Below are 24,965 nucleotides of genomic sequence, written 5' to 3'. Positions count from 1 at the left end.
TGGCCTATGGAGGATGTAAACATATTAGACATAGGTGCTGCTAATGGGGGTAGAAGAGAGTTAATGGGCAGACCCGTGAGAAAGGATTAGTGGAGATGCAGACAAACACTCCAAAAGAGTTCCAACCTCCTGAATCCTTCCCAGGAGGAAGTATGGGAGGTCAGTTTTGAGCATAGACAGATGCAGAGAACTTCTAGCAGGCAGATTGAGGGCTGCCAGGAGGGAGGGAGGGACAGTCTAGGTAAAAGGAGCAGCTTCTTATTAAGAATAATGGTGGGGCTGCCCTGTGGCTTAGCGGTTAAGTGCGCGCGCTCCGCTACTGGCGGCCCAGGTTCAGATCCCGGCCGCGCACCGACGCACCGCTTCTCCGGCCATGCTGAGGCCGCGTCCCACATACAGCAACTAGAAGGATGTGCAGCTATGACATACAGCTATCTACTGGGGCTTTGGGGGAAAAGAGGAGGAGGATTGGCAATAGATGTTAGCTCAGAGCCAGTTTCCCTCAGCAAAAAGAGGAGGATTAGCATGGATGTTAGCTCAGGGCTGATCTTCCTCACAAAAACAACAAAGAAAAGAATAATGGTGAGGGGCTGGCCTGGTGGCGCAAGCGGTTAAGTGTGCGCGCTTCACTGCGGCAGCCGGGGGTTCGCTGGTTCGGATCCCGGGCGCGCACCGACGTACCGCTTGTTGAGCCATGCTGTGGCGGCGTCCCATATAAAGTAGAGGAAGATGGGCATGGATGTTAGTCCAGAGCCAGTCTTCCTCAGCAAAAAAAGAGGAGGATTGGCACATGTTAGCTCAGGGCTGATCTTCCTCACAAAAAAAAAAAAAAAGAATAATGGTGAGCAAAAGGGCTTATACTATAAACATCAATGTAATAATAAGAATAGTTGACCCTGTGCCAGCCTGTATGTTAAGTGTGTTTCATATATTATTTTATTTAATTCTCACAGAAATATTATGAGCAATCCCCATTTTACAGATCTCCCTGCACCAGAATGTAAGCTTCATGAAGGCACAGTGTTTTTGGTCAGTCTTGCTCATTCACATATCCCAAGCGTCCAGCAGAGTGCCTGGCACACAGTAGGCACTCAATTAGTATTTTTTGACTGACTAAGGAAACAGGGAGTCCAGTCATGTAGGGGATACTGTCCCTGTTTTCCCGCAAGGAAACTGAGGCCTAGGGTTAAGTGAATTGTCTGTCTACCTGACACCAGGCCTGGAAGAGGTGAAGTAGGACTTGATCTCAGGTTTTGGAATTTCCCTTCTATGAGGAGGACACACTCATATCCTCCTGGTGCTAGCCCCAGCCTTGTTACATTGCTGTGCAAAGGCATGTGAGAGGGAGGGAGCCAGGTGAATTTGGGATTGTGTAGCTACAACATGGGGGTACGTAATGTTGGAGAACGCTGGAAAGGTAAGTTGAAGGATGTGTGTGTGTGTGTGTGTGTGTGTGTGTGTGTGTGTGTTTTAACAGCTCTGTATTTTATTTAGAAGGCTGGGAGTGTGGATGAATACATTTTTTCAGCCTGGCCAAAATCCATACTTTTTTCAAGGCCAAGTTCAAGGCCCTGTCTCAGGAAACTGTCAGCTGGTGTTAGAACTCATGCTAGACCTCACGTCCTCTACTCTCAGCACGGCTAAGGGGCCTCCCTTCAGGCATGTGCCCTTCCGGGATCCCTCTCTGGGGGAGACTCCGTTTATGGGGAGCTCCTGGGCACTCCACACCCTCCCCATACCACTGTGGATGCTGTTTTAGCCTCTCCATTGGGTTTGTCTTGCCTTTCATATTGAGGGGGAAGCAGATTGCTGTGGTCTTGGGGGTGGGAGGTGGAATGGAGGGCATTAATCAGCATTTCAAGTATTACAGTGGAGCTCAGGGAGGGATCTGGAAGAGAGGAGGACTGGGCTGCTATTATTCAGCTCAAGTTCTGCTTTGAATGAGAAAGCACCTTTGTTCAAGGGCCATCCCGGGAGGGCCTTGTGTCCTCCTTGGGGCTGCTCCCAACGTCACTACCACCTACAGCTCCCAGGTAGTCTGAGGGAGGGCGGGGAACCTCAAGGAGGGGAATACGGCAAATGTTGGGCCGCCTGGACTTAGCACAGAGACCTGAGTCAAGATTTAGGAGCAGCCTGTGCTGCCGATGCTTAACTTCTTCATTTGTCTTGAGGCAGAGTGTGGAATGCGAACTTTCTGGGTTTTCTTTTGCTGGGATTTGATTTTAATTTTAAAGGCCGTCCTTCCTGTTTTCCCCAGTCACCCTCACCCTTTGTTTACCTCATCTCCCCTGGGCTTTGTGGATGCAGATTTTGGCAACAGACTTGGGTTTGGGCCTTGCTTGGAGAAGTCCCTTCACCTTGATTAAACCTGTCTCCTGACCTGTAAGATTGCGGTAATAATGATGCCTCCCTCATCAGCATTGTTAGGGACATTCAGCGAGAAAATTCAGGAGAAAGGCTTAGCATAGGGTCTGGAAGTGCTCAATGAATTCTACCTGTTATCACACAGCTGCCGGACCACTCTTGTTTAAATAGCGAAATGGAAAAATGCCAGGCTGTGGCACATACTGAGGAGAAATGGTGCCTACCACTGGCTACCAACTGGGAGGGAGGCCTCCTTATGGCCTTCTACTTTGGAGGTCGAGTGATCGGGACTCCACTTCAGAACCAGGAGTTGAAATGGATCCCTCTTTGCCCTTTAGTGGTATTTCTTGAGCATCTTCCAGGGGCCTGGCATGGTTTTAGGGACTTAGAACGTCTGCCTTTCACGGCCTGTACCATCTGCACACTATCTAAGACTAAGGTGTGCTGTAAGGTTCTTAGCTCGTCCTTCCTTGAGAATGGCTTTCTTTAGTCTGAGTTTACCTTCTTCTTCCTTTTTATTGGAGTTAAAATATTCCTTCCTTTGTGAAATTATGGGGACAGCAGATAGTACACTTTTTTTTAATGTTCTTATTTGGCAAAATAAGAGTTGTCAACCGTATTTAGGTTCCCTTCAGTTTCTTTTCTGTGTGTGTGAATGTTACTGTTTGCCAGTTCCAAAAGTCTAGGAGCCACTGATTTACAGGATTATTCTTTGCTTTTAGCATTCCTGAATCTCCAGGACTATAATTTCACACCGGGATATGTGGCCCTGTTTGCTGGCCACATATTGAATTCTCAACAGGTGCTTATAAATCTGTAAACATCTTTCGCCTTTGTTTTCCCCAAGTAGCCAACAGCTTTCGCAGTTTTATTTTGGTTGGACTTATCTGGTTGTTTCTAGTTTGTACTTTGTGTGGTTGGCATTTATTAAATGTGTCCTCCAAGGGCACAGCTGACAGTTCAACATCTTGGCTTTCCAGGAGATAGTCAGAAATCCAGAACCACCAGTGAAATCATCTAGTTTGAATTAAACCCCCCAAACCTTTCTTTTTTTCCCATTCCTCATAAGTAAAGAAACAGCCAGAAAATCGTTTATTCATGCAACAACGCTGAGCCCTTGGATTGCAGAAATAATAAGACTTAGTAAGACTTAGTTTCTGCTTCAAGAGCTCAGTCTGCTGGGGAAGGAAGAAAACAAAGTGTGGAGCATGGAGCTTTGAGACCTAGCACAGGGGTGGGGGCAGGACACCCCTGATACAGACTCTTGTTTAATGTGAAGTTGTAGAGGGGGTGAAATGGGCAAGCCACTCTCGCTTCGTTCCTTCCTTTCCAGTGAATGAAAGAGGAAACAAACTATGTAGGCAAAAAGAAGAAAGTTTTGGAAGCTGATGTCTTTGGTAATTAGGGGAGGGGCAGGGGAGCAGCTAGGCCTCAGAGGCACTGGAATGTGTAATTGTGGGGCCCAGAAGCCCCTCTTTCTCCTCTCTTCTCTGGGTGTAGGTATCATATTCTGTTACCCCAGACTGGCTTCTTCTCAGGGTTGGGGGTAAGGCCACACCTCTCTGGAGCCTCCTACCCTAGCATCCACCACCAGAGCAACTCCTCTCAAAGTTCCAGTTCAAAAATTCCTGGGGAAGGGCCCCGGCCTGCAGGTCTGGCACACAGAGCACTCGCAAGGGTGCTTCGCACTCCCAGCTCTCCCCTGAGAAGGCCTCGGTGGGGAGCTGAGCAGCCATCCCAGAGTGTGCTTCCTATGGGCACTCCAGCTGCAGAGGGTTTATTAGGGCCTGAGAGCAGATGCTGGGCCCTTCATCCCAAAGGAACAATCACAGGAGAGAATGATGTGGGGCCGTTTTCAGACGTTACAGCGCTGACCCCTCCCACCCTTCATCCAAGGCCTTGAGGCTCACAGATTTTCTCAGCTGTAGCGGCTTAACTGACTGGCAATTTCAGGGAACCCCTTTGAAAACAGGCAAATGCTAGGGCTATGTTTTTTTACCAAATATTTTCTCTTTGCTGGGTAAACAAAGCAAAGGTTCTGTAAATGTTGCTGGGATTACACTTGGATTACATGCAGGGATCGTCTCGGCCCATACCATAACCTGCACCATCGTGGGCCAGGGGCAAGACCCGGGTTCTGGTCCTGGCTTTCCTGTCCACCCACAGGTGATGTGGACCAGGGCGCCAGGGTGGTGGCCAGGAGGCAAGCCGAGGTGTCGCGCTGCTCCTGCTCACTGCTGTGTGACCTTGGTCAGGCCCTCGAATCTCTGAGCCTTGAGTTCCTTGCTCTGGAAATTTTAGTCCACCCATCTCACTTTATTAAGTCCTTTCTATTTATATGATTCTCTGAGAGAGGTGTTGTATTAGTTTCCTAGGGCTGCAATAACAAATTACTACAAACTGGGTGACCTGAAACAACAGAAATTTATGCTCTTATAGTTCAGGAGCATTCTCCCCATTCCCATATCTACTCCCCAAAGATCACTGCTCTTATTAGTTCCTTAAGTGTCCTTCCAGAAATTCTCCTAATAGATCAAGTGTACACACACACACAAATATATCCTTAAGCTCTCCATGTTGCTCTACAAATTGTTCTCCAATTTGTTTTATGCAACTTAATTGCATATTTTGACATCTCTGCCTCTTACTCTATGTAGATCTGCCTTAACGTTTTTAACAATTGTATGGCATTCTGTATTAAGCTGTACCATTCTTTATATAAACGTCTCTGGTTGTTGGACTTTTGGATGTGTATAGTTTTTACTTTTACAAAGAACAAGCTAGTGAACATCCTGATGTACTTGAATGAAATATGTTTGTAGAATAAATTCCCAGCAGCTAAAGAGCTGTGTGGAAAGTTTGTGCATTTAACTTTTTTTTTGATTTTTATTTTTTTAATTGAAGTATAGTTGACATACAATATTGTATTAGTTTCGGGTGTACAACATAGTGATTCAACATTTATTTACATTACAAAATGATCACCCTAATGAGACTAATTACCATCTGTCACCATACGAAGTTATTACAATATTGTTGACTATATTCCCTATGCTGTGCATTACATCCCCATGACATTTATTTTATGACTGGAAGTTTGTACCTCTTAATCCCCTTCACCCATTTTGCCCATCCTCCCACCCCCTCTCCCGTCTGGCAACCACCGATTTGTTCTCTGTATCTGTGAGTCTGTTTCTGTTTTGTTTTGTTGGTTCATTTGCTTTTTTTGTTTGTCTTTTTTTGTGTGTGTGAGGAAGACTAGCTCTAAGGTAATCCATTGCCCATCCTCCTCTTTTTTTGCTGAGGAAAATTAGCCCTGAGCTAACATCTGTGCCTATCCTCCTCTATTTTGTACGTGGGATGCCGCCACAGCATGGCCTCATGAGCCGTGAGCATGTTCATGTCCAGGATCTGAACCTGTGAACCCCGGATGGCTGAAGCGGAGCATGTGAACTTAACCACTATACCACCGGGCTGGCCCCTGTTTGTCTTTTTTTTTTTTTTTTTAATTGTATTTATTTATTTTCCCCCAAAGCCCCAGTAGATAGTTGTATGTCATTGCTGCACATCCCTCTAGTTGCTGTATGTGGGACACGGCCTCAGCATGGCCGGAGAAGCGGTGAGTCGGTGCGCGCCTGGGATCCGAACCCAGGCCGCCAGCAGCGGAGCGCGTGCACTTAACCGCTAAGCCACGGGGCCGGCCCTGGCCCCTGTTTGTCTTTTCTTCAATTCCACATATAAGTGAAATCATACGATATTCTTCTTTCTCTGTCTGGCTTATTTCACTTAGCATAATACCCTCTAGATCCATCCATATTGTCACAAATGAGAAGATTTCATATTTTTTATGGCTAATATTTCATTGTATATATATATACCACATTTTCTTTATCCGTTCATCTATCGATGGACACTTAGGTTGCTTCCATATCTTGGCTATTATAAGTAATGCTGCAATGAAAATAGGGATGCATATATCTTTTCAAATTAGTGTTTTTGTTTTCTTTAGATAAATACCCAGAAGTGTTTTGGTTGAATCATATGATAGTTCTATTTTCAATTTTTTGAGGAACCTCCATACTGTTTCGCATAGCGGGTGCGCCAATTTATATTCCCACCAACAGTGCACAAGGGTTCCCTTTTCTCCACATCCTCACCAACACTTGTTGTTTATTGTCTTTTTGATAAACAGCCATTCTGACAGGTGTGAGGTGGTATCTCATTGTGGTTTTGATTCGCATTTCCCTGATGATTAGTAATATTGAGCACCTTTTCATGTACCTGTTGACCATCTGTATGTCTTCTTTGGAAAAATGTCTATTCAGGTCCTCTGCCCATTTTTTTTTTTTTTTTTGGTGAGGAAGATTGGCCCTGAGCTAACATCTGTTGCCAGTCTTCCTCTTTTTGCTTGAGGAAGATTGTCCCTGAGCTAACATCTGTGTCAGTCTTCCTCTATTTTGTATGTGGGATGCCACCACAACATGCCTTGATGAGTGATGTGTAGGTCCATGCCTGGGATCCGAACCCACGAACCCTGGGCCACCAAAGTGGGGCATGCAAACTTAACCACTATGTCACCAGGCCGGCTGCCCTCTGCCCGTTTTTAAATCAGATTATCTGTTTTTTTGTTGATGAGTTGTAGGAGTTCTTTATATATTTTGGATATTAACCTCTTATCAGATATATAATTTGCAAATGTCTTCTCCTATTCAGTAGGTTGCCTTTTTGTTTTGTTGATGGTGTGCTTCGTTGTGCAAAAGCTTTTTAGTCTGATGTATTCCCATATGTTTATTTTTGCTTTTGTTGCCCTTGCCTGAGGAAACATATCCAAAAAAATATTGCTAAGATTGGTATCAAAGAGTTTACTACCTATGTTTTCTTCTAGAAATTTTATGGTTTCAGGTCTTACATTTAAGTCTTTAGTCTATTTTGAGTTTATTTTTGTATTTGGTGTAAGAAAGTGGTCCAGTTTCATTCTTTTAATTGCATAGTTTGACATTTCCTCTTTATCTAGATCTGCCTTATAGTTTTTAACAGTTGTATGGTGTTCTGTACTAAACTGTACCATTCTTTATATAAACGTCTCCAGTTGTTGGACTTTTGGATGTGTATAATTTTTGCTTTTATAAAGAACAAGGCAGTGAACATCCTCATGTACTCGAAATACATGACATACGTTTGTAGAGTAAATTCCCAGCAGCTAAAGAGCTGTGTGAAAAGTTTATGCATTAACATATCTATAGACGGATGCTGCACCGCTTAATTCTGCCATCAGCAGTATGTGAGAGTGACTCTCTACCCATAATTTTGCTGATTTAGGGTGTTAAGCTATTTTGGGGGCTTTTTGATGTACAGAAGTTTTAGATTTTTTATGAATTTATGTCTATCACTGTGTGGTTTCTGCTTTTGGTATCATCAGAATGGCTTTCTCAAGTGTGAAGATTACATACAATTTTTTTTCATTACATTAAAACTTTTTTGAATTTATGTAATTCAAGAATCAAAAAATATAAAAAGATTACAATGAAAAGGAGGGAGTAGGTCTCTCTCCTCAGCTCCCCCTCAACCCCTAATAAGATTAAATAATTTTATTTCTAGTGGATCCTTCCAGAATTTCTTTATGCATATACAAGCAAATGCGAATATATATTATTATTCAGCTCTTCCCTCTGTTTTTTAAGATTTTGCACAAAGGGGAGCATAATGTACACACTGTTTTGCATTTGCTTTTATAAAATATATTTTGGAGATTATCCCAGATCAGTGCATAGAAAGCATCTTCATTCTTTTTTTTTTCCTTTCTTTCTTTTTTGTTTTTTGAGGAAGATTGGCCCTGTGCTAACATCTGTTGACAATCTTCCTCTTTTTCTTTTTTCTCCTCAAAGCCCCAATACACAGTTGTATATCATAGTTGTAGAGTTGTAGCTCTTCTATGTGGGACGCCGCCTAGGCATGGCTTGATGAGCAGTGTGTAGGTCTGTGCCCAGGATCCAAACTGGTGAGCCCCAGGCCGCCATAGTGGAACGCATGAACTCAACCACTATGCCACTGAGCTGGCCCCCTTTCTTTCTTTTCAAACACTGTGTAATACTCCACTGGGGGGAGGCTGCCTATAATTTATTAAACCAGTTCCCCTGTTGATGGGCATTAGAGTTGGTTCTAGTCTTTTATTATTACAAACATTTTGACAGTGAATAATCTTGTACATCCGCCATTTCCTGTGTGTGCAATCAGTTTGTAAGATTGATTCTCAGAAGTGGAATTGCTGGGCCAAAGGCCAAATGTGTGTTTCACTTAGATAGATATTGTCAAATTTCCTCCTAGAGCAGTTGAAGATGATCTAAAATTTGTACCTATATTTTCTCTTAGTGCTTTTATGGTTTCTTTTCCCCAATGCTTTTTTAAAAAATGAAATATTTGCATGTAAATAAAGGCATAGATTTTAAGTGTACTGTTCAATGAGCTTAACAAAGGTATACACCTGTGTGGCCACCACCCCAATCAAAATATAGAACATTCCCCTAGAAAGTGCACTTGTGCCCCTTTCCAGTCAATAGCCCTCCCCCCATAGGCAACTGCTCTTCTGATTTCTTAGATTTGCCAGTTCTAGAACTTCATCTAATTGGAATCACAGTCTATACTCTTTTGAGTCTGGCTTCTTTTGCTTGGCGTAGTGTTTTTGAGGTTCTTTATGTTGCTGTGTGTGTCTGCAGCTTGTTCCTTTTTATTGCCACGGTGTCTTTTTTACACAAATGTTTTTTCATTCATTTGGAACGAATTTTGGTATATGATGTGTGTTAGTTTTCTATTGCTGCCATAACAAATTACCACAAATTTAGTGGCTTAAAATGCCACAAATTAATTATTTCACAGTCTGTAGGTCAGAAGTCAGGGTTAGCTTGGCAGGTTTCACAAGGCTGAAATCGAGATGTTGGCTGGCGGGGCTCTTATAGAGTCTGCAAAGAATTCTCTTGCAGGCTCGTTCATGTTCGCAGGATCCAGTTCCCTGCAGCTGTAGGATTGAGGTCCCTGTTTCCTCACTGACTGTCACCCAGGAGCCTCTCTCAGTTTCTAAGGCCACCTACATTCCTCGTCGTGTTGTCCCCCCTCCATCTTCAAGGCCTGCAGCAATGGGTCGAGTCTTTCTCATATTTCACATCTTCTGCTGCGTCTCTCCTGCCTTCCTCTTCCCCTGCATCTCTCTGACTCCAACCAGGAAAGTTTTCTGCTTGTAAGGATTCATGTGACTAGATTGGGCTCATCCAGATAATCCAGGGTAATATCTTTGTCTTAAGATCTGTAATCTTAATTACATCTACAAAGTCCTTTTGCCATGTAATGTAATGTATTCACAGGTTCTGTGAATTGGAGCATGGAGATTTTGGGAGGAGGTGTCCATTATTTGGTCTAGCACATGATATGAAGTAGAAATTTAACTTCTTTTCCAGATATTTAGCCTGTTGTACCAACTAATTCATTCTTTCTCGATCTATTTAAAAAGCTACCTTAATCATACATGAATTCTTTTATAGTATATATTTATTTCTGTATATTCTGTTTTGTTCCATTGATCTGCTTACTGTCATGTTAGTATCACACTAAAAATTAGGTAAGTTTGATAAATGTGTTTTAAAATGTTAGAGAAGATTTTCTGTTGATACTTCTCTTTTTGTTAAAAATATCTTGGCTATTCTGGGTTGTTTTCTCTTTTAGATGAACTCGAGAATTCTCTCATTAGTTTATTTAAACATCTTGTTTTTTTTTTAACTGAAATTTTGTTGAAAATATACATTAATTGAGTAATATGGAGAGGATTTGACATTTTATAATAGCGAATTTGCCCAAACAGAAACATGTTGGGTATTTTTGAAAGTCAAGGCTAATTTTTTGAGTAAAGTTTTGTTTTTTCTCCATGTAAGTCTTGCAATTCATATTAGTGTTAGCGGATATTTTATAAGGAACTTTAAAAAAAAAAGCTCCTAGGAGATTTATATGTCTATACTTACATATTTTTTAATTAAAAATTTTCTTATTACCCTGGTTTTTCCTTGAAAATCTGTGTCTGTTCTCTCAGGTTCGACAGATACAAGTTATTTTATTCCTCTGTTAATTTAAGCCTGTAAACATCCAAGGGCAAGGCAGTGTGAATATAATTAACCTTCCCAGGAGTCTGGCTTCTGCTTTTCTTCACATAGTGAAATGTCCCATTTGTAATCTAGAATTTAACAAAAAGCATGTTTTGAAGTAGTGGTTAGTTGAGGGACAAGAGTGAGTCAGGTCTTAATATGAGTATCAGGGGACACTTAGGACTTTAAAGATGGCTGTACTGAAAATTCTGAACAGCTAGTCAGTCAGTAGGGATCAACCTTGAATACTAGAATAAAACTATTCTGTCCCTCTCTCAAACAGAAAACAAGTTGCTTCCTGAAATGTCAGAAAATTTTCTTCACGCTTGCTTTGCAAGGTCAATAGTGGTTTTATTGGGTTGTGCCTTGGTTTTGCAAGTCTTTGCTCTCTTAAGGGAGAGAGTAGGATAGAAACTTAAGGTTCTGTATTTTTGGGGAAGCTATGGAGCAATGAACTAGTTTCTAGTTGTAGTACTGTGGGCACTAAACAGGATGCTTGGAGGGGATATGGCCTGGTTTACTCAGCACGACCTGTGACCCCACATTTTGTGCAAAATATGGTGCAGAAGTAATTTCAAGAGAGCTTAGTTCCTGATTGCAGATATTATTAATCTCTATGCATTAGATGTTGTATGGGATAGAAAGACACGATGCTCAGAGGTGGGAATAGAATAGTGCAAGGAGCGTGGAAATATCCAGCCCCCAGGGCATAGACTCTGCACACCAAAATTTGGGGAAATACCCTCATACATCTACCACTCTCACACACAAGGGATTAAAGGCTAAATTTCTCACTGAGTTAGAAAAATAATATTTCAGATGTTGCGCCCAGGTTACTATTCTTTACAGAACTACACTGTCCTATAGACCTTTCTCAGTGATGGTGATATTCTATATCTGCCACTAGCCACAGGTGACCACTGAACACTTGAAATGTGGCTACAGTGACTGAGGAACTGAAGCTCTCAATTATATTTAATTTTAGTTAGTTTAAATTAAAATGTAAATAGCTACATGTGGCTGGTGGCTACATTATTAGGCAAAGTGTTCCAGATAGAATAGTACAGTGTGAAGTTCTAAATCGTGGTGCTTTTAGCTCTGAGTAACAGAAAACCTAGTATAAGCAATAAGGATATTTATTGGCTCCTTTTAGGACACCCTGTTTCGCAAACCCAGCAACCCCTGCCAACCACCCCCTCCCTGGCCACCTGCCATTATAGAGCCAGATGCTTGTTTTCCCAGATTCCTGTTTATGACCAGTGAAATACATGGAGAAGTCTGCTTGGGGGCTTGGGAAAGTTTTCCTCTTTTATAAAAGTGATGAGTGGTAGTAGGGAGCCAGATGGTTCTCTTCCACCCCTCCATCCTGCCTTAAATGTAATGCCTGGAGTTTTAGCAACCATCTTCTTCCATGAGGGCACTTAGGATGGTGTTGCAGAAAGATGAAGAGCTATGCTCTTACCCCTGACTTCTGATTATTTGAGAAAATTACTCCTCCTGGTTCAAGCCACTGTTAGTTCCCTATTCTGTTACCTGCAGCCAAATGCATCCTAACTGATGCACTCACAGAAATAGAAGGCCGGAGATAGGGCAGGCCTCAAGATTCCCTCAAACCGATGGCTCCCACATATTTTCTTGTGATTCCCTGAGCTCTGTCCTCTTCCTTTCAGTGTTGGCTTCATCCTCAGGCTAGAAGCAAAATGCAGCTGAAGTGCAGGGCTGCACACCTACACATTTCAGTGTCTAGATTCATAGCCTCACCCCTACACTGGACGGTGCCCCAAGTGACAGAGAGATTTGCTTATGGAAACTTATTAAGAAGAGTGAGAAAAAATGTTCCCAGAAGCCTCCAACAAACATCTCTTTAAGTTTCAAGGGCCAGAACTGAGCCCCACACCCATTGAACCAGTCCCTGGTGGGGAGATAGGATTTGCTCATTAGACCCTCCTCAGGAAATAGGGGTGGGATTGGCTTCCTATAATGCTAGGGCTCTGTGGGGAAAGGGGTAGGTAACAGAAAGAAAACTGGGGTTCAGTTAGGCAGGAGTGGCCGCTTTAAAGGCCCCAGGCATGGTTCATTGTAGCCAAATGAGTACAGTGTCCAAACTTCATAAGTTATAGATATCATTAATTGTTATTCAAGGCTAGCTTTCAAGTTTCTGCCATAGAAGTTTAACCTGTTTTTAGTTTTTTACAAAAACATTTCCTGGCACCGTGCTATCACCAGAATCTCACGAAATCTCCTTAGGCACTTATTGGTAAAGCATCTTTAGAAAATTTACTTCCTGAGCTTATTGTTGTTGATGTGCTGTTTAGTTGAATGATAGTTGTTGGGTGTCCAGGTCAGAGTCCACTCCTCTCCCTGCTGTCAAGTGGTGATATTAGTGGTAAGAAAATGAGCTGAAGTGGGTCTGCCATATTGTCATCTAGTGGTTACTTATTAAAAACAAAACAAACAACCCTCTACTTTTAAATTGAGTCTGGCACTTTACGAGGGAGGATATTCATATGGCTAATAACCTTATGAAAAGGCACACAACATCATTAGTTATCAGGAAAATGCTAATTAAAACCTCAATGAAATACTGCATTGGATAAAATGATAAAGACTGATAATACCCAGTATTGACAAATGTTGGCAATTTATACTCCCAACACACTGCTATTGAAAGTATAAATTGGCCCATTGAAAATGGGAGTATAAATTGGCCCACTTGAAAAACTGGCTGTATCTACTAAACTACACAGTCCATCTACCCTGTGACCCAGTGATTCCACCTCTTGGTTATGTACCCAAAAGAAATGCAGACATATACTCACTGGAAGACATGTACAAGAATGTCTATAACAACTTTATTCATAATTATCTCAAACTAGAAACAACCCAAATGTGTATCAATGGAATGGATAAGTACATTGTGGTATATTTATACAATGAAACTCTACACAGTAATAAGAGAAATTAACTACTGATGCACACAATAACATAGCTGAGTCTCACACACTTAATGTTTAAGGAAGGAAACCGGACTCAAGAGTTCCCACCGTGTGATTATGAAGTTCAAGAACAGACAAAACAAATCTATGGTTTCTAAACCATAGATCAGAATAGTAGTGAAGGTGGATTTAGACCAGGAAAGGGCAAGAGGGAACCTTCTGGGGGCCTGGAAATGTTCTCTGTATTGATCTGGATAGGAGTACATGGAGCTGAGCACCTAAGATTATAGCATGTAACACACATTACTGTGTTTTAACTGTATGAAAATGTTAAGAGAAAAAAATTGGGCCTGCTCAAGGTAATGGGTTATGACAGATCCCTACTATATATCTTTTCATTAATATTGCATGGTAATTGTTGATGTATGTTGTCTATTTGATTGTAACCCCAAACACATTAATTGCATAACGTAGGTTTTTTTTTATGGTCATAGAAATTATCCTTTGAGTACTGAAAAACACATGCATATGATGCCTGCTGGAGAATGGGGTGTTTTTTTCAGCTTTACTGAGATATAATTTACAAATGAAATTGTGAGATAATGTAAGTGTACAGTGTGATGATTTGATATACGTATAGTACATTGTGAAAGGATTTGGGCAATGGGTTTTGATTGCCATCTTGTCAGTGGGGCCAGCACCTTAGCATGGCTTTGTAAGTTATTAGTTCCTGGCTGCCCTTCCTTTGCTGGGTGTGCATGTAAATCAGTACTGCCATGAGACAGGGGCGGTTTTAATACCCTGTCATCATTTGGGTATCTTGGTGTAGCATAGTACACATAAGGAAAATAAATAATTTTTCTGTCAAACTTGGAGTAGAAATACAAGTGTGGAAAATATTCTTTTACATTCATGTGTTAGTGTTTCTTTTTCTTTCTTTCTGGGTTTTTGATTTGTTTTCTTTTTACTTTTAAAAATTTTAATTGTGGCAAAAAACATAACAAAAGTTACTGTCTTAACCACTTTAAGTGTACAGTTCAGTAGTGTTAAGTATATCCACATCGTTGAACAACAGATTCCCAGAACTTTTTTATCATACAAAACTGAAACTCTATACCTATCAAATAATAACTCCCCATTGCACCCTCCCCCCAACTCCTGGCAACCACCATTCTACTTTCTGTCTTTATGAATTTGACTACTCTAGGTACCTCATATAAGTGGAATCACATGGTATTTGTCTTTTTGTGACTGCCTTATTTTACTTAACATATATCCTCAAGGTTCATCCATGTTGTAGCATGTGGCAGAATGTCCTTCCTTTTTAAGGCAGAGTAATATGCCATTGTATGTCTGTACACGTTTTATTTATCTATTCATCTGTAGATGAATCTTTTATTTATTTTTAGCACTTCTTTTATCCCTCAGTTTCCTCTAGGGTAATGTTTCTTAACAATTTTTTTTTTGTTATAGCCACCTCCCCAACCTTTTAAGATTTTTTTTCCTATACAGCTTTCTGCCCCCCATGAAATTTTAATATCTCAGATACACTGTATATATATTTGCGTATTGTATGTGTGTCTGCTGTGCTTTGTACATAAAAAGAATAAAAATTTTCACTCCTCAAGAACCATTTTTTTCCCTTCTGGGAGGCGATATTGCCCCATTGAGAATGCATGTTATAGGGAAAATCACTTCCAGACTAAAGTCATAGAGGCAGCCCCAAATTTACTAAATATCCTGCTGATGAAGGAAATGGCACTTGGAGAAAATTTTAAACTCGCCTCTGCTCTCTCTTATCCCACTGACTCTCCAGCCCTCCCCACCGTGTATGCCTGCCCCCCTTAAACAAACAAACGAACAAGAAGAAAAAGGCAAATCCTGACTTTGGTTTGCTTGAGGTAGAGAAGTTTCTTTCCCAGTCCTGGTGTAGGGATGATCTCCTCTCTTCTAAAGTGGAGAATGGCTCTGTGACTGCTGCCATGCTCCACCCCCCTATGGCTGCTGTTGCTGGAACACTATAATGGGTTCATGATGCCATATTTGGCTCACAGGGTAAATTTTCCTATGCAATATATTTCTACTTGGTACATCCTTGACAGTCACAAGTGATCCATTTTCAGTCTTTAATGTATTTTCCAAATGTGTGCTTCATAGAGCATATACTTGACCTCATTAGATTCAGTGGCATCAGAATGGTTATTCTCAGGAGCTAGGCTGTATGCGTGTAAAAGAAATTCAATATTATATGCATTTATATTTGAAACAAAAACTCCTATTTCTGTACTGAAAAATAAAGTTTGATTAAAAGCTTTGGAGTTGATTTTTCCTGCCCTTTACTCCCATGAAGTCCATTAGCAACTCTTATTGGCTCTGCCTCCTGAATTTGTTTTACGTTGGCCCATGTCGCTCCATCTTGTCTGCAGCCAGTATGATCCAATTAGTTCTTATTAATCCCCAGCTTAAAACCCTCTAGTGCTGTACTGTCCAATATGGTAGCCACTAGTCACATGTGGCTATGTAAATTAAAGTTAGTTAAAATTAAAAATTCACTTCTTCAGATGTATTAGCCATATTTCAAGAGTATAATAGCCACATGTGGCTAGTGGCTGTCAGATAGTACAGAATAGAACATTCCCATCCTCACAGAAGGTTGTAATGGACAGTGCTGCTTTCCCAGTTGCATTTAAGATGAAATCCCAAACCCTCTGATGGCCTTCAAGATTTGAAGTCATCCATCTACTGCAGCCATTACCTACTCCTCCAGCCTCGCTTCTGTCCCCTACCCACCTAGTGGTTCTTGAACTGTGAAGCCTAGAGCCTTTGCATATTTTGCTCCCCTTGCCCTACTCTTCACTGGGCAAACTACTCATTTTTTGGATCTTGGCTTAAATGTCACTTCTAAGACCTGCTTTGCCTCCTGCAATACAAAGTTATATTCTCCTTTTGTATACTTTCTTATATCCTCTACTTTTTCTTCTTAAGAAGAAAAATCTGGTAGCTGTAATATTCAGGAAATTATTTATTTAATGTCCATCTCCCTAACAGGCAATGAGCTTCTTGAAGGTGGGGATAATGGTCCTTTCACCATCAAACCCCTGAAGCCCAGTACAGTGCCTAGCCCAGGGTAAATGCTGTGTAAATATTAAAATTGGAGTATATTCTGAAAGTTATAGATCCTCTTGGGAGGCACATATGTGTTGGGTGAGTGTGAGAAAATTTCATCAAAAGAGGCATAGTTTTAAAAACAGTTAAGAGACCCTGAGGGAGGGAGGGAGGGAGGGAGATAGTTATTTATAGTATTTATTTTTTGCTGGGAGTAGGACTTGTAGGATGTCAATTTTACAAGGGCAGTTTGGAGTTGGACTGGTCAACTGGTTTTAGAATCACCATCTTGACTCTGGTGTACATGTAGTTGGAGGTAAATGAGACTGTAAATTAAGGTGGAATACTTTAAATTTGGTGGACAAAGGGGATGGGCTGGACTGGGACAGCCCTAGGTTTCTGGCAGGCCACTGAACTGGGCTTTGGTGGGCTGGGCAGGCTGGTGAGACAGCCGAGTTGGTGACAAGGTGATCTGGTCTTTCTTGTTCCATTTAAACACCCAGGGAGGAGGGGCTTGGGCTCAGCATTTCATACTTTTCCAGAAGCCTTTTGAAAAATTTTGAGTGAGTTTCTTAAGAAAATTCCTATTCTTCTCCTCCTGCATTTGTACCCCTTACCCCAAGAAATAGGGAAAGCAAAGCAAAGAAAGCAAATTGGAGTCCCCAGAATGAGTCCTCACTTTGGATTCTTATTCTGTCTGTGGCCGCCTTCCTGTAGGGAGCGGGCAGGAGTCAGTTTTAAGAACTGTCCTTTCTGGCCTCTCTACCCCCAGCATTCCAGAGTTGATCTTGGATCATTGACTGCTTTTGGGGTCTTTTGAAAGGATTTTAATAAAAAACAAAAACAACACTACCAAAAAACAGAAAAGTAAACGAATTTGCTGTCAAGATTTTAGGTATGACCCAATAACATAGGAAGGTAAAGCCTCTCTCTACCCATTTCAGCTGCCCCCGAGCTCACCTATTTGCAGATTTTGCTCTATTCCTGTAAGTCAGTTATAGAATTTCCTGTGTATTTACACAATAAGTAATAAAAACTACAGCAACCTGGATCTGTTTTGTTTCAGACTTGCTTGTTTCAAGATCTACTCAGTGCATTTGCATTTTTGTTGCTTCCGTTTCCTTGGGTGTAGCTAGGCAGCCCATGACACCTCCCAACAACTGGACCTTGAATTCTATTGGGACGTAGTGAAACTGACTGAAAGCCAGCACTGCAGCTGTGAAACTGTCTCTAATCTCTTAGCTTTCGCACCACTAAGGAAACCGAAAGTACAGAGGAGTGAGTGTCTGGTGCCAGCCAGAATATCACATACGGTAGCAATTTAACTGGGTGCTGACCTGTTAGCCCCTGCTTGGCCCTTCCGAGGTGGTTGAGCTCCTAAAGTCAGTCCACCTAGGTTTGGATTCCAATCCACCACTGTCCATGTGACTATGGCAAGTAGCTTAACCTCTCTTTGCCTTGGTTTCCCTATATGTCAAATGGGGACACAATCATGCCTACCTCGTGAGGCTTCTTGTAAGAATGAAATGACACAATTGATGTAAAGCACATCTTAGGTGCTCAGTACATATTAGCTATTAAGGGTATTGTCATTATGGTAAATTACTACCCCTTGTATTTAACAATTTCATCCTATAAATAGACTGCCTAGTTGTTAAAAAGAAAAGACTCAGCAATTGAGCCCTCTGTGTTCTAAGGCAGAGAGATAAAGCACTCTTCCCTATAATGAGAATGTAACTGTCAATAAATCCCATTAAGATGCAAAAAGCCTTCCATGTGGTTGGCGATCCCCTTTACCTGTGATGTGACTGTACCAAGAAAAGGCAGAAACATAAGTGATGAACACGCTTGACGTTTGCTCACATAACATTAAGGGCTCACTCTTGGTTTCTAGAGGAGTATGAAAAAAACCAAAAATTCTTACCTGAATAGTTTTTATTATATTTGTAAATACAGTGGAAACGTTTTGTGTTTGAATTCTTCAATTAAGCTCTCACAGAGTCTTGTTTTAATAACATTTATGGCCTGATTATTAAGGCAGTACATTGTAGAGCAATTGGAAATTCAGAAAAGCACAAGGAGGAAAATTAAAACCCTGCCTAATCCCAGTGGTGCAGCTTTTATTTTGGAGTATTTTCAATACATTATATGTGTTTAAAATTTAATTTGGGATTATATGCCTTTTTTTTTGGTGAGGAAGATCGGCCCTGAGCTAACATCTGCCAATCCTCCTCTTTTTGCTGAGGAAGACTGGCTCTGGGCTAACATCCATGCCCATCTTCCTCCACTTTATATGGGACGCCGCCACAGCATGGCCTGACAAGCAGTGCGTCCATGCGCACCCAGGATCCGAACCGGTGAACCCCAGGCTGCCACAGCGGAGTGCGCGCACTTAACCGCTTGCGCCACCGGGCAGGCCCCTGGGATTATATGCCTTTTTATATAGCCTGTATTTTTCATTTACTGGTTTAGCCTATCATTAAATGTTCTTTTACAAAATGGCTTTTAAAATAACTGTGTGGTGTTCTACCACATGGATATTCTATAACTGATTCAAATCCATTACGCATTGTGGAACATTTTGGGTTATTTCCAGTTTTTCGCTGTGGTGACCATCCATGAAGCTGAGTCTATCCATGATGTACTGTATTTCCCTTAAGCAGTATATGACAGCCCCCAACGTTTGGGGTCATTCTTTTAAGTATTTTCCAGTGATACCTTGCTGTTTTAATTCTTCCTTTCTTTGCTCACTAGTGAGGGTGATCCTGTTTATCCACTCTCCATAGATTTAGCAATTACTTGTATTTTTTTTGTGAATGGTCTGTTTAGGACCTTACACATTTTGGTCAGGGTATTTGGTGTTTTCATGTGGTGGAAAGGTATTTATAAAAGAGGAGTATTAACCCTTTGGTAGTTGTTACAGCCATTTCCTTTTTCTAGTTGTCTGATCATGACCAGTTTAAAAAATATTCATTGGATGTATGGCTGACAATATTCAAAGGAGAAACATGTTTTTATTATGTTGTCAATTCTTGAAATTTTTTTCATGTTCTCCTCAGTCATCTCTATAAATGTGAGCCATAGAATTGAGAGATTATTGAATGACAAGTATAGGTGGACCTTCATACTCTGCCTTGTTTAGGAATCCTCTGCCTCATTCTGATACCGCTCTGCCTGAGGAATGCAGTGCAGTTCAAAAACCCCATTCCCAATAAGCTCATATGGTTTAAAATAAGCCACCACTTATGTCTACTGGGTCTGCTTCTCCTGTCCCCAAACCCCTCACCAAGATTTGAAATGATAAAAATAATAACAATTATCATCTATCCAAAAATTGTGTTAGCAAGACCCCCAATAGATTGTATGACCCCATAGGTGCATGGCATGTGCAAACACCTGAACTGTCCTCATATTTAAGCCCCTCCCACTGCCTTACCATTCTGGGAGGAGGAAATCCTAAAGGACCTCTCTTCTGACCCCTGCCTTTTCCCTGCCTCCTTGACAGCTGCCTCTCGAAGCTCTCCAAGGCACTCTCCTCTCTCCACCTCTGATCAGCAAACATTCCTGAGGCCCACCAGGTGGGCAGGGCTCCAGGCACTTCTCTCCGACTACCCAGGCCACACCGGAGAGGATCAGTAACAGGCAACTTCTCTGGGTCTGGCATTCAAATCAGTTACACCACAAATATTTAAGTACCCATTATATGCTAGGCTGTAGGGCTACAAAAATGACCAAAACAGAATCATGACCTGAAAGAGGCAGGTGCTTCTTGGCGGGTACAGACGAGTCAGCAGGCAATGACAGAGTCAGGGACAAATACTCGGAGGCTTATTTGATAGTGTTTTAGGAAGGGGAGAAGGGTGGGAGAGGCAGTGGTCATGGCCCTGTGTCCTAGCCTCTTGTATTATTGAGGCCTTTAGAACTGCACCTCTCCTCCCCTTTCCCACCTTCAAAGAGAGTGGAAGGACCATCAACTGAATTTTGCTTGTGCCAGTAGTTGATGTGATACAGTGGTTAAGAGCAGAAACCTGGAATTGGGGTCAGAACCGGAGAATGCCATTCGCAGATCCTTAGGCATGTGACTTGAAGCTCCTTGAGCCTCAGTTTCCTCACCGGAACAGTGAGGACAATGCGCCGTTATGGGCTGTAGTGATGGGTAAATGAGAGAAATAACAGTACCAGTTAATGGGAATAGCTGCCGCTTCTCGAGCGCACGCTACCTGCCAGGTTTATATTGGCTTGTGCCTGGAAGCAGCCTCTATGCTCAGTGCCTGGCTGATCATTAACACAGAATAAATGGAATCATTCTGGCTGCTTCCCCTGGGGTCAGAAAAGAGCTGGGGAAGAAATGGTCTCAGTCTGGTCCCCTGGTGGTGAGGAGGGTTGTCAGGGTGTGCCTTCTGCACGTGGGTGGGGCCAGAATGAACAAACTGCCTCTCCAGGCTATCAGCAGTGCAGATGTGAGGGAGAACGTCGTGCCCCATGCAGCCCTGGCAGCGAGCCTTTTCTCCGTTTCCTCACAGGATGGACCCGACAGCTCATGCTGAGCTGTTGAAAGAAGCTGGCAACCAGGATTTCAAGCATGGGAACTTCTCTTTGGCCATCAGAAAGTACGAAGAAGCCATCCAGGTTCTGGTGCAGTTATGCCCCTGGGGGTAAGTGGATTTTCTCTCCACCTTTTGTTTTTTTTAAAGTAAATGGGGACTCCCTCTGTTGCTTATGTTTTCTTCTCATTTCTTATCATACCACTTAGTTTCTGTTTTCTTTCTCCCCCATTTCCTGTTTGGCTTCTCTGCCTTGTCAGCTCAGAGCCTGAACAGCGAATACTAGAGTGATCAGAGAAATGGAAAGTGAAACACAGGGAACTGTTCATAAACATTGCAAAACTTCCCCTTGTGTCTGGTTACTGGATCAGAGTTCCTGGGAGGACCAGAGTCCCTGAACCTCTCAGTTGTCATTTGTTTCATTTTCTTGATTTTTCATGCCATTTACCCCCTGGCCACAGTACACAGGCTCGGGAACTGAGGCCCCCTCTTCCCCTGCCCCTTCTAGTGACAAATTATGGAGGACCCCAACGGGCTTTTGTTTCTGTAGGTTGTAGCTATCAATATGGTCTGTATTAGAACTTAAAACTGAGAAAAATTTTAAATATGTATTCATTCATCTATTTAAAATATCAATAATAAACCCATTACATGTTAACGTAAGTAACATTTTTATGAAAAATAATTATATTTTCTGAAACTAAAAATTTAGTGGGAAGAGTGGCACATTTTACATTTTTGCAAATCTCTTTAGTGTCTGTCTCAATAGAAGATATCTAGCTTCTCACATCTGCTTCTACATTCAATCCATTGTGATACCACACGTCATGTAGCCTCTGGAAAATTCTCCATACACATGTGAGAGGTGTGTGTGAGAGATGTGTGTGAAAAACATGCATGATGTCTTAGTATTATTGTTGTATTAGTTTCCTGTTGCCGCTGTAACAAATTACCACAAACTTAGTGGCTTAAAACAATGCAAATTTATTATCTTACAGTTCTAGAGGTCAGAAGTCTGAAATAAATCTCACGAGGCTAAAATCAAGGTGCCGGCAGGGCTGGTCCCTTGCGGAGGAGAATCCATTTCCTTGCCTTTTTCAGCTTTGAGTGGCTGCCTGTGTTGCTTGGCTTGTGGCCCCTTCCTCCATCTTCAAAGTGCATCATTCCAGTCTGCTTCTGTCGTCACATCGCCTTCTCCTCTGCTGTAACCATGTCTCCCTCTGTCTCTCTCTCTCATAAGGACCTTTGTGATTATATCATAATCCAGGAGAATCTCTTCTCAAGATCCATAAATTATTCACATCTGCAAAGTCCCTTTTGCCATAAAAGGTAACATTATTTGGAGACTATTATTCAGCTTACTACAGTTGTGAAAATATTTTGACCTTGTGGACTACTTGAAATGGTCTTGGGGACCCCCAGAGGTTCCCAGATTTTACTTTGGGAACAGCTGTAGTAGAGGAAGCAGAGGTTGGCATTTGTGGGGTGCATGCAGCCTGAACTTGTACTGAGAAATGGCACTGAGTGAAATTACTGAACCATGGCTCCCACCTCCTACCTCCTATCACTTTGGTGTCTACACTCTAGCTGGACTTGAGTTGAGTGTAATTGGTTTGGGTCTATAATTTTGCCCCTCCTGGTTCAGATCAGAACTGTGTCAGAGCTGGGCCTAGAACTCCTCATTCAGGGCAAAACATTCGACTTTGTTAAAGCGGTAGTGTTGTATAGTGGTTATGGCCATAGACTGACCCCACACTGAGTGCTCCGATCTCAGCTCTGCCACTTACTAACTGTGTGACCACTAATGGGACTTCTGCCCGGACTCTCTCATGTTGCCTATCACGGACCTTCCTGACACTGTTCCCTTGCCCATCTCCTCCTGCCTGCCTTCTTGCCACTGCCAGCTGAAATAGGGGTTTAGGTGCATGTGTTTACTGAGCAAGTGCTCAGGAGAAGGGACTGAGGGAAGCAGGATGGGGCAGGGGAAGGCTCCAAGCAGGGGGTGTCTCAAGGGAGTCACCTTCAGCCTGATGCCCTGGGGAGCTCTGGAGCATGAGTTGTGCTGCAGAGCTGGTCCCACTTTGGGGCAAGGGGCTGACCTTTTGATTGCCATGTCAGTCAATCATTGGTTATAGGCTGTTTGGCCCTGGGAGTTGTCCTAGGGATTGGGGCTGAATTGGTCAGCTCGGGCTCCATACCAAAATACCATAGACTGAGTGGAAAAATAACAGGAATTTATTTCTCACAGTTCCGGAGGCTGGAAAGTCTGAGATCAAAGTGTTGGCCAATTCAGTTCCTGGTGAGAGCCCTGTTCCTGGTTTGCAGATAACCACCTTCTCACTGTGTCCTCACATAGTAGAGAGAGAGAGAGAGGAAACTCTCTGTCTTCTTAGAAGGGCATTAATTTCATCATGAAGGCCCCACCCTCTTGATCTCATTTAAGCCTAATCACGTCCCCTAAGGCCTCATCTCTCAATACTATCACACTGGAGGCTAGGGCTTCAACCTGTGAATTTAGGGGGACATAATTCAGTCCATAGCAGGGACATTACTTCCTGGGGAGAGGGCAGCTCCTTTTAGGCTGAGGCTAAATCTCTGAAGAGCAGAGCTGGCGGTGGCTGCCCTGGCCAGGGTATCTGGGTTGGACACTTGCTGTCACAGCTCCCTTGGCAATCACCCTCTGACTGCCCCCCGGCCCCTTCTGTGCTTCTGGGGCCTCATCCCTTCACCTAGAGGGAATGATGGGCGGTGAGAGAAGCCAGACACACAAAGCATTGAGGGTGGGGACAATAGTAGAGGTGATTTTTACTTTGCTTTATTTTTGTGCTTCTCTGCATCACCAACTTTCCTATAGTGATTTGTATTCTTTTCACCATTAAAGTATTCAATAAAAAAAGAAGCATAAGCCTTGCTTTTTCCTCTCATGTGTCTTGAATTCAATGGCACCTGGGCTTCTGCTGACATATTGTGGTATATTTTGCGTTTTCCTCCTTCTTCTGACCTAGTTTCAGTACTAACCTTGGAGTTGTATTAGCAGAGGCCTCCTGCCTGCTGCCGTGCTTTAGAGGTCCCCTCTCCTCCCCCGAGCTGTGCCCCTCTCCATAGGCAGGAGTCTGTGGGCCCAGGAGCCTGACTTACCCAGAGCCCTTGCCTCCTCTTTGTTCCACACTGTGGGTACCAGGACCCTGGAATTCCTACCCCTGGACCCTGCTCCCAGGGCCTGCACAGACCTCCTACCCGTAGCCCATTCTTCTGAGGGCTGGGCATGGACAGAACTCGGAATTGTGCCTCCTGCAGTGCAGAACGAAGGCTGAGGTGGAAAGAGAAGAAGGAGTGGGCAGGGGCACGGGCCTGGCTCACCCTGCCCTGACAGAGTGCCTGTGGTTCTCAATTTGAAGCTTGCCTTCCAGTTACTGTAAAGTAGGAGGATAGAACATATTTATTGAATACTTTGTAAGCTGGATTTATGACCTTCAAATACTGAGACTAGCACTGTCCAATAGTACTTTCTGTGATGATGAAAATATTCTATAATATAGAATGCGGCCATTGAGTACTTGGAATGTGGCTAATACAAATAAGGAACTGAATTAAATTTTTTTTTAATTTAATTTTTTTTAATTTAATTTTTTTTGGTGAGGAAGATTAGCCCTGAGTTAGCATCCATTGCCAGGCTTCTTCTTTTTTGCTGAGGAAGATTAGCCCTGAGCTAACATCTGTGCCCATCTTCCTCTATTTTGTCTACGGGATGGCGCCACAGCATGGCTTGACGAACAGTGTATAGGTCCGCGCCTGGGATCTGAACTCGCGAACCCCAGGCCGCCAAAGTGGAGCGTGCAAACTTAACCACTACGCCATGGGGCCAGCCATTGAATTTTAAATTTTATTTA

At 42.6% G+C, this 24,965-nt stretch overlaps 1 protein-coding gene across 4 annotated transcripts in view; it reads left to right on the top strand.

Moving 5' to 3' along the window:
• The window catches only part of TRANK1 (tetratricopeptide repeat and ankyrin repeat containing 1), a 98,591-nt gene that overhangs the window by 5,059 nt on the left and 68,567 nt on the right, over positions 1 to 24,965 (top strand). For 2 of the 4 annotated variants that reach the window (XM_087430689.1, XM_087430690.1), the window contains exon 2: positions 21,055 to 21,186. In XM_087430689.1, the coding sequence (XP_087286815.1) occupies positions 21,055 to 21,186 (132 nt within the window). Of the gene's footprint in view, positions 1 to 21,035; positions 21,187 to 24,965 lie in introns of those variants that run through there. The other 2 variants (XM_014790460.2, XM_087430691.1) reach the window with 2 other exon arrangements.

This window comes from Ceratotherium simum, chromosome 5, assembly GCF_057802395.1.
Source record: "Ceratotherium simum simum isolate JZ-2026a chromosome 5, ASM5780239v1, whole genome shotgun sequence".
NCBI lineage: Eukaryota > Metazoa > Chordata > Mammalia > Perissodactyla > Rhinocerotidae > Ceratotherium > Ceratotherium simum.
The sequence above is the reverse complement of the archived record's forward strand: the minus strand, read 5'-3'. Positions and strand labels throughout refer to the sequence as shown.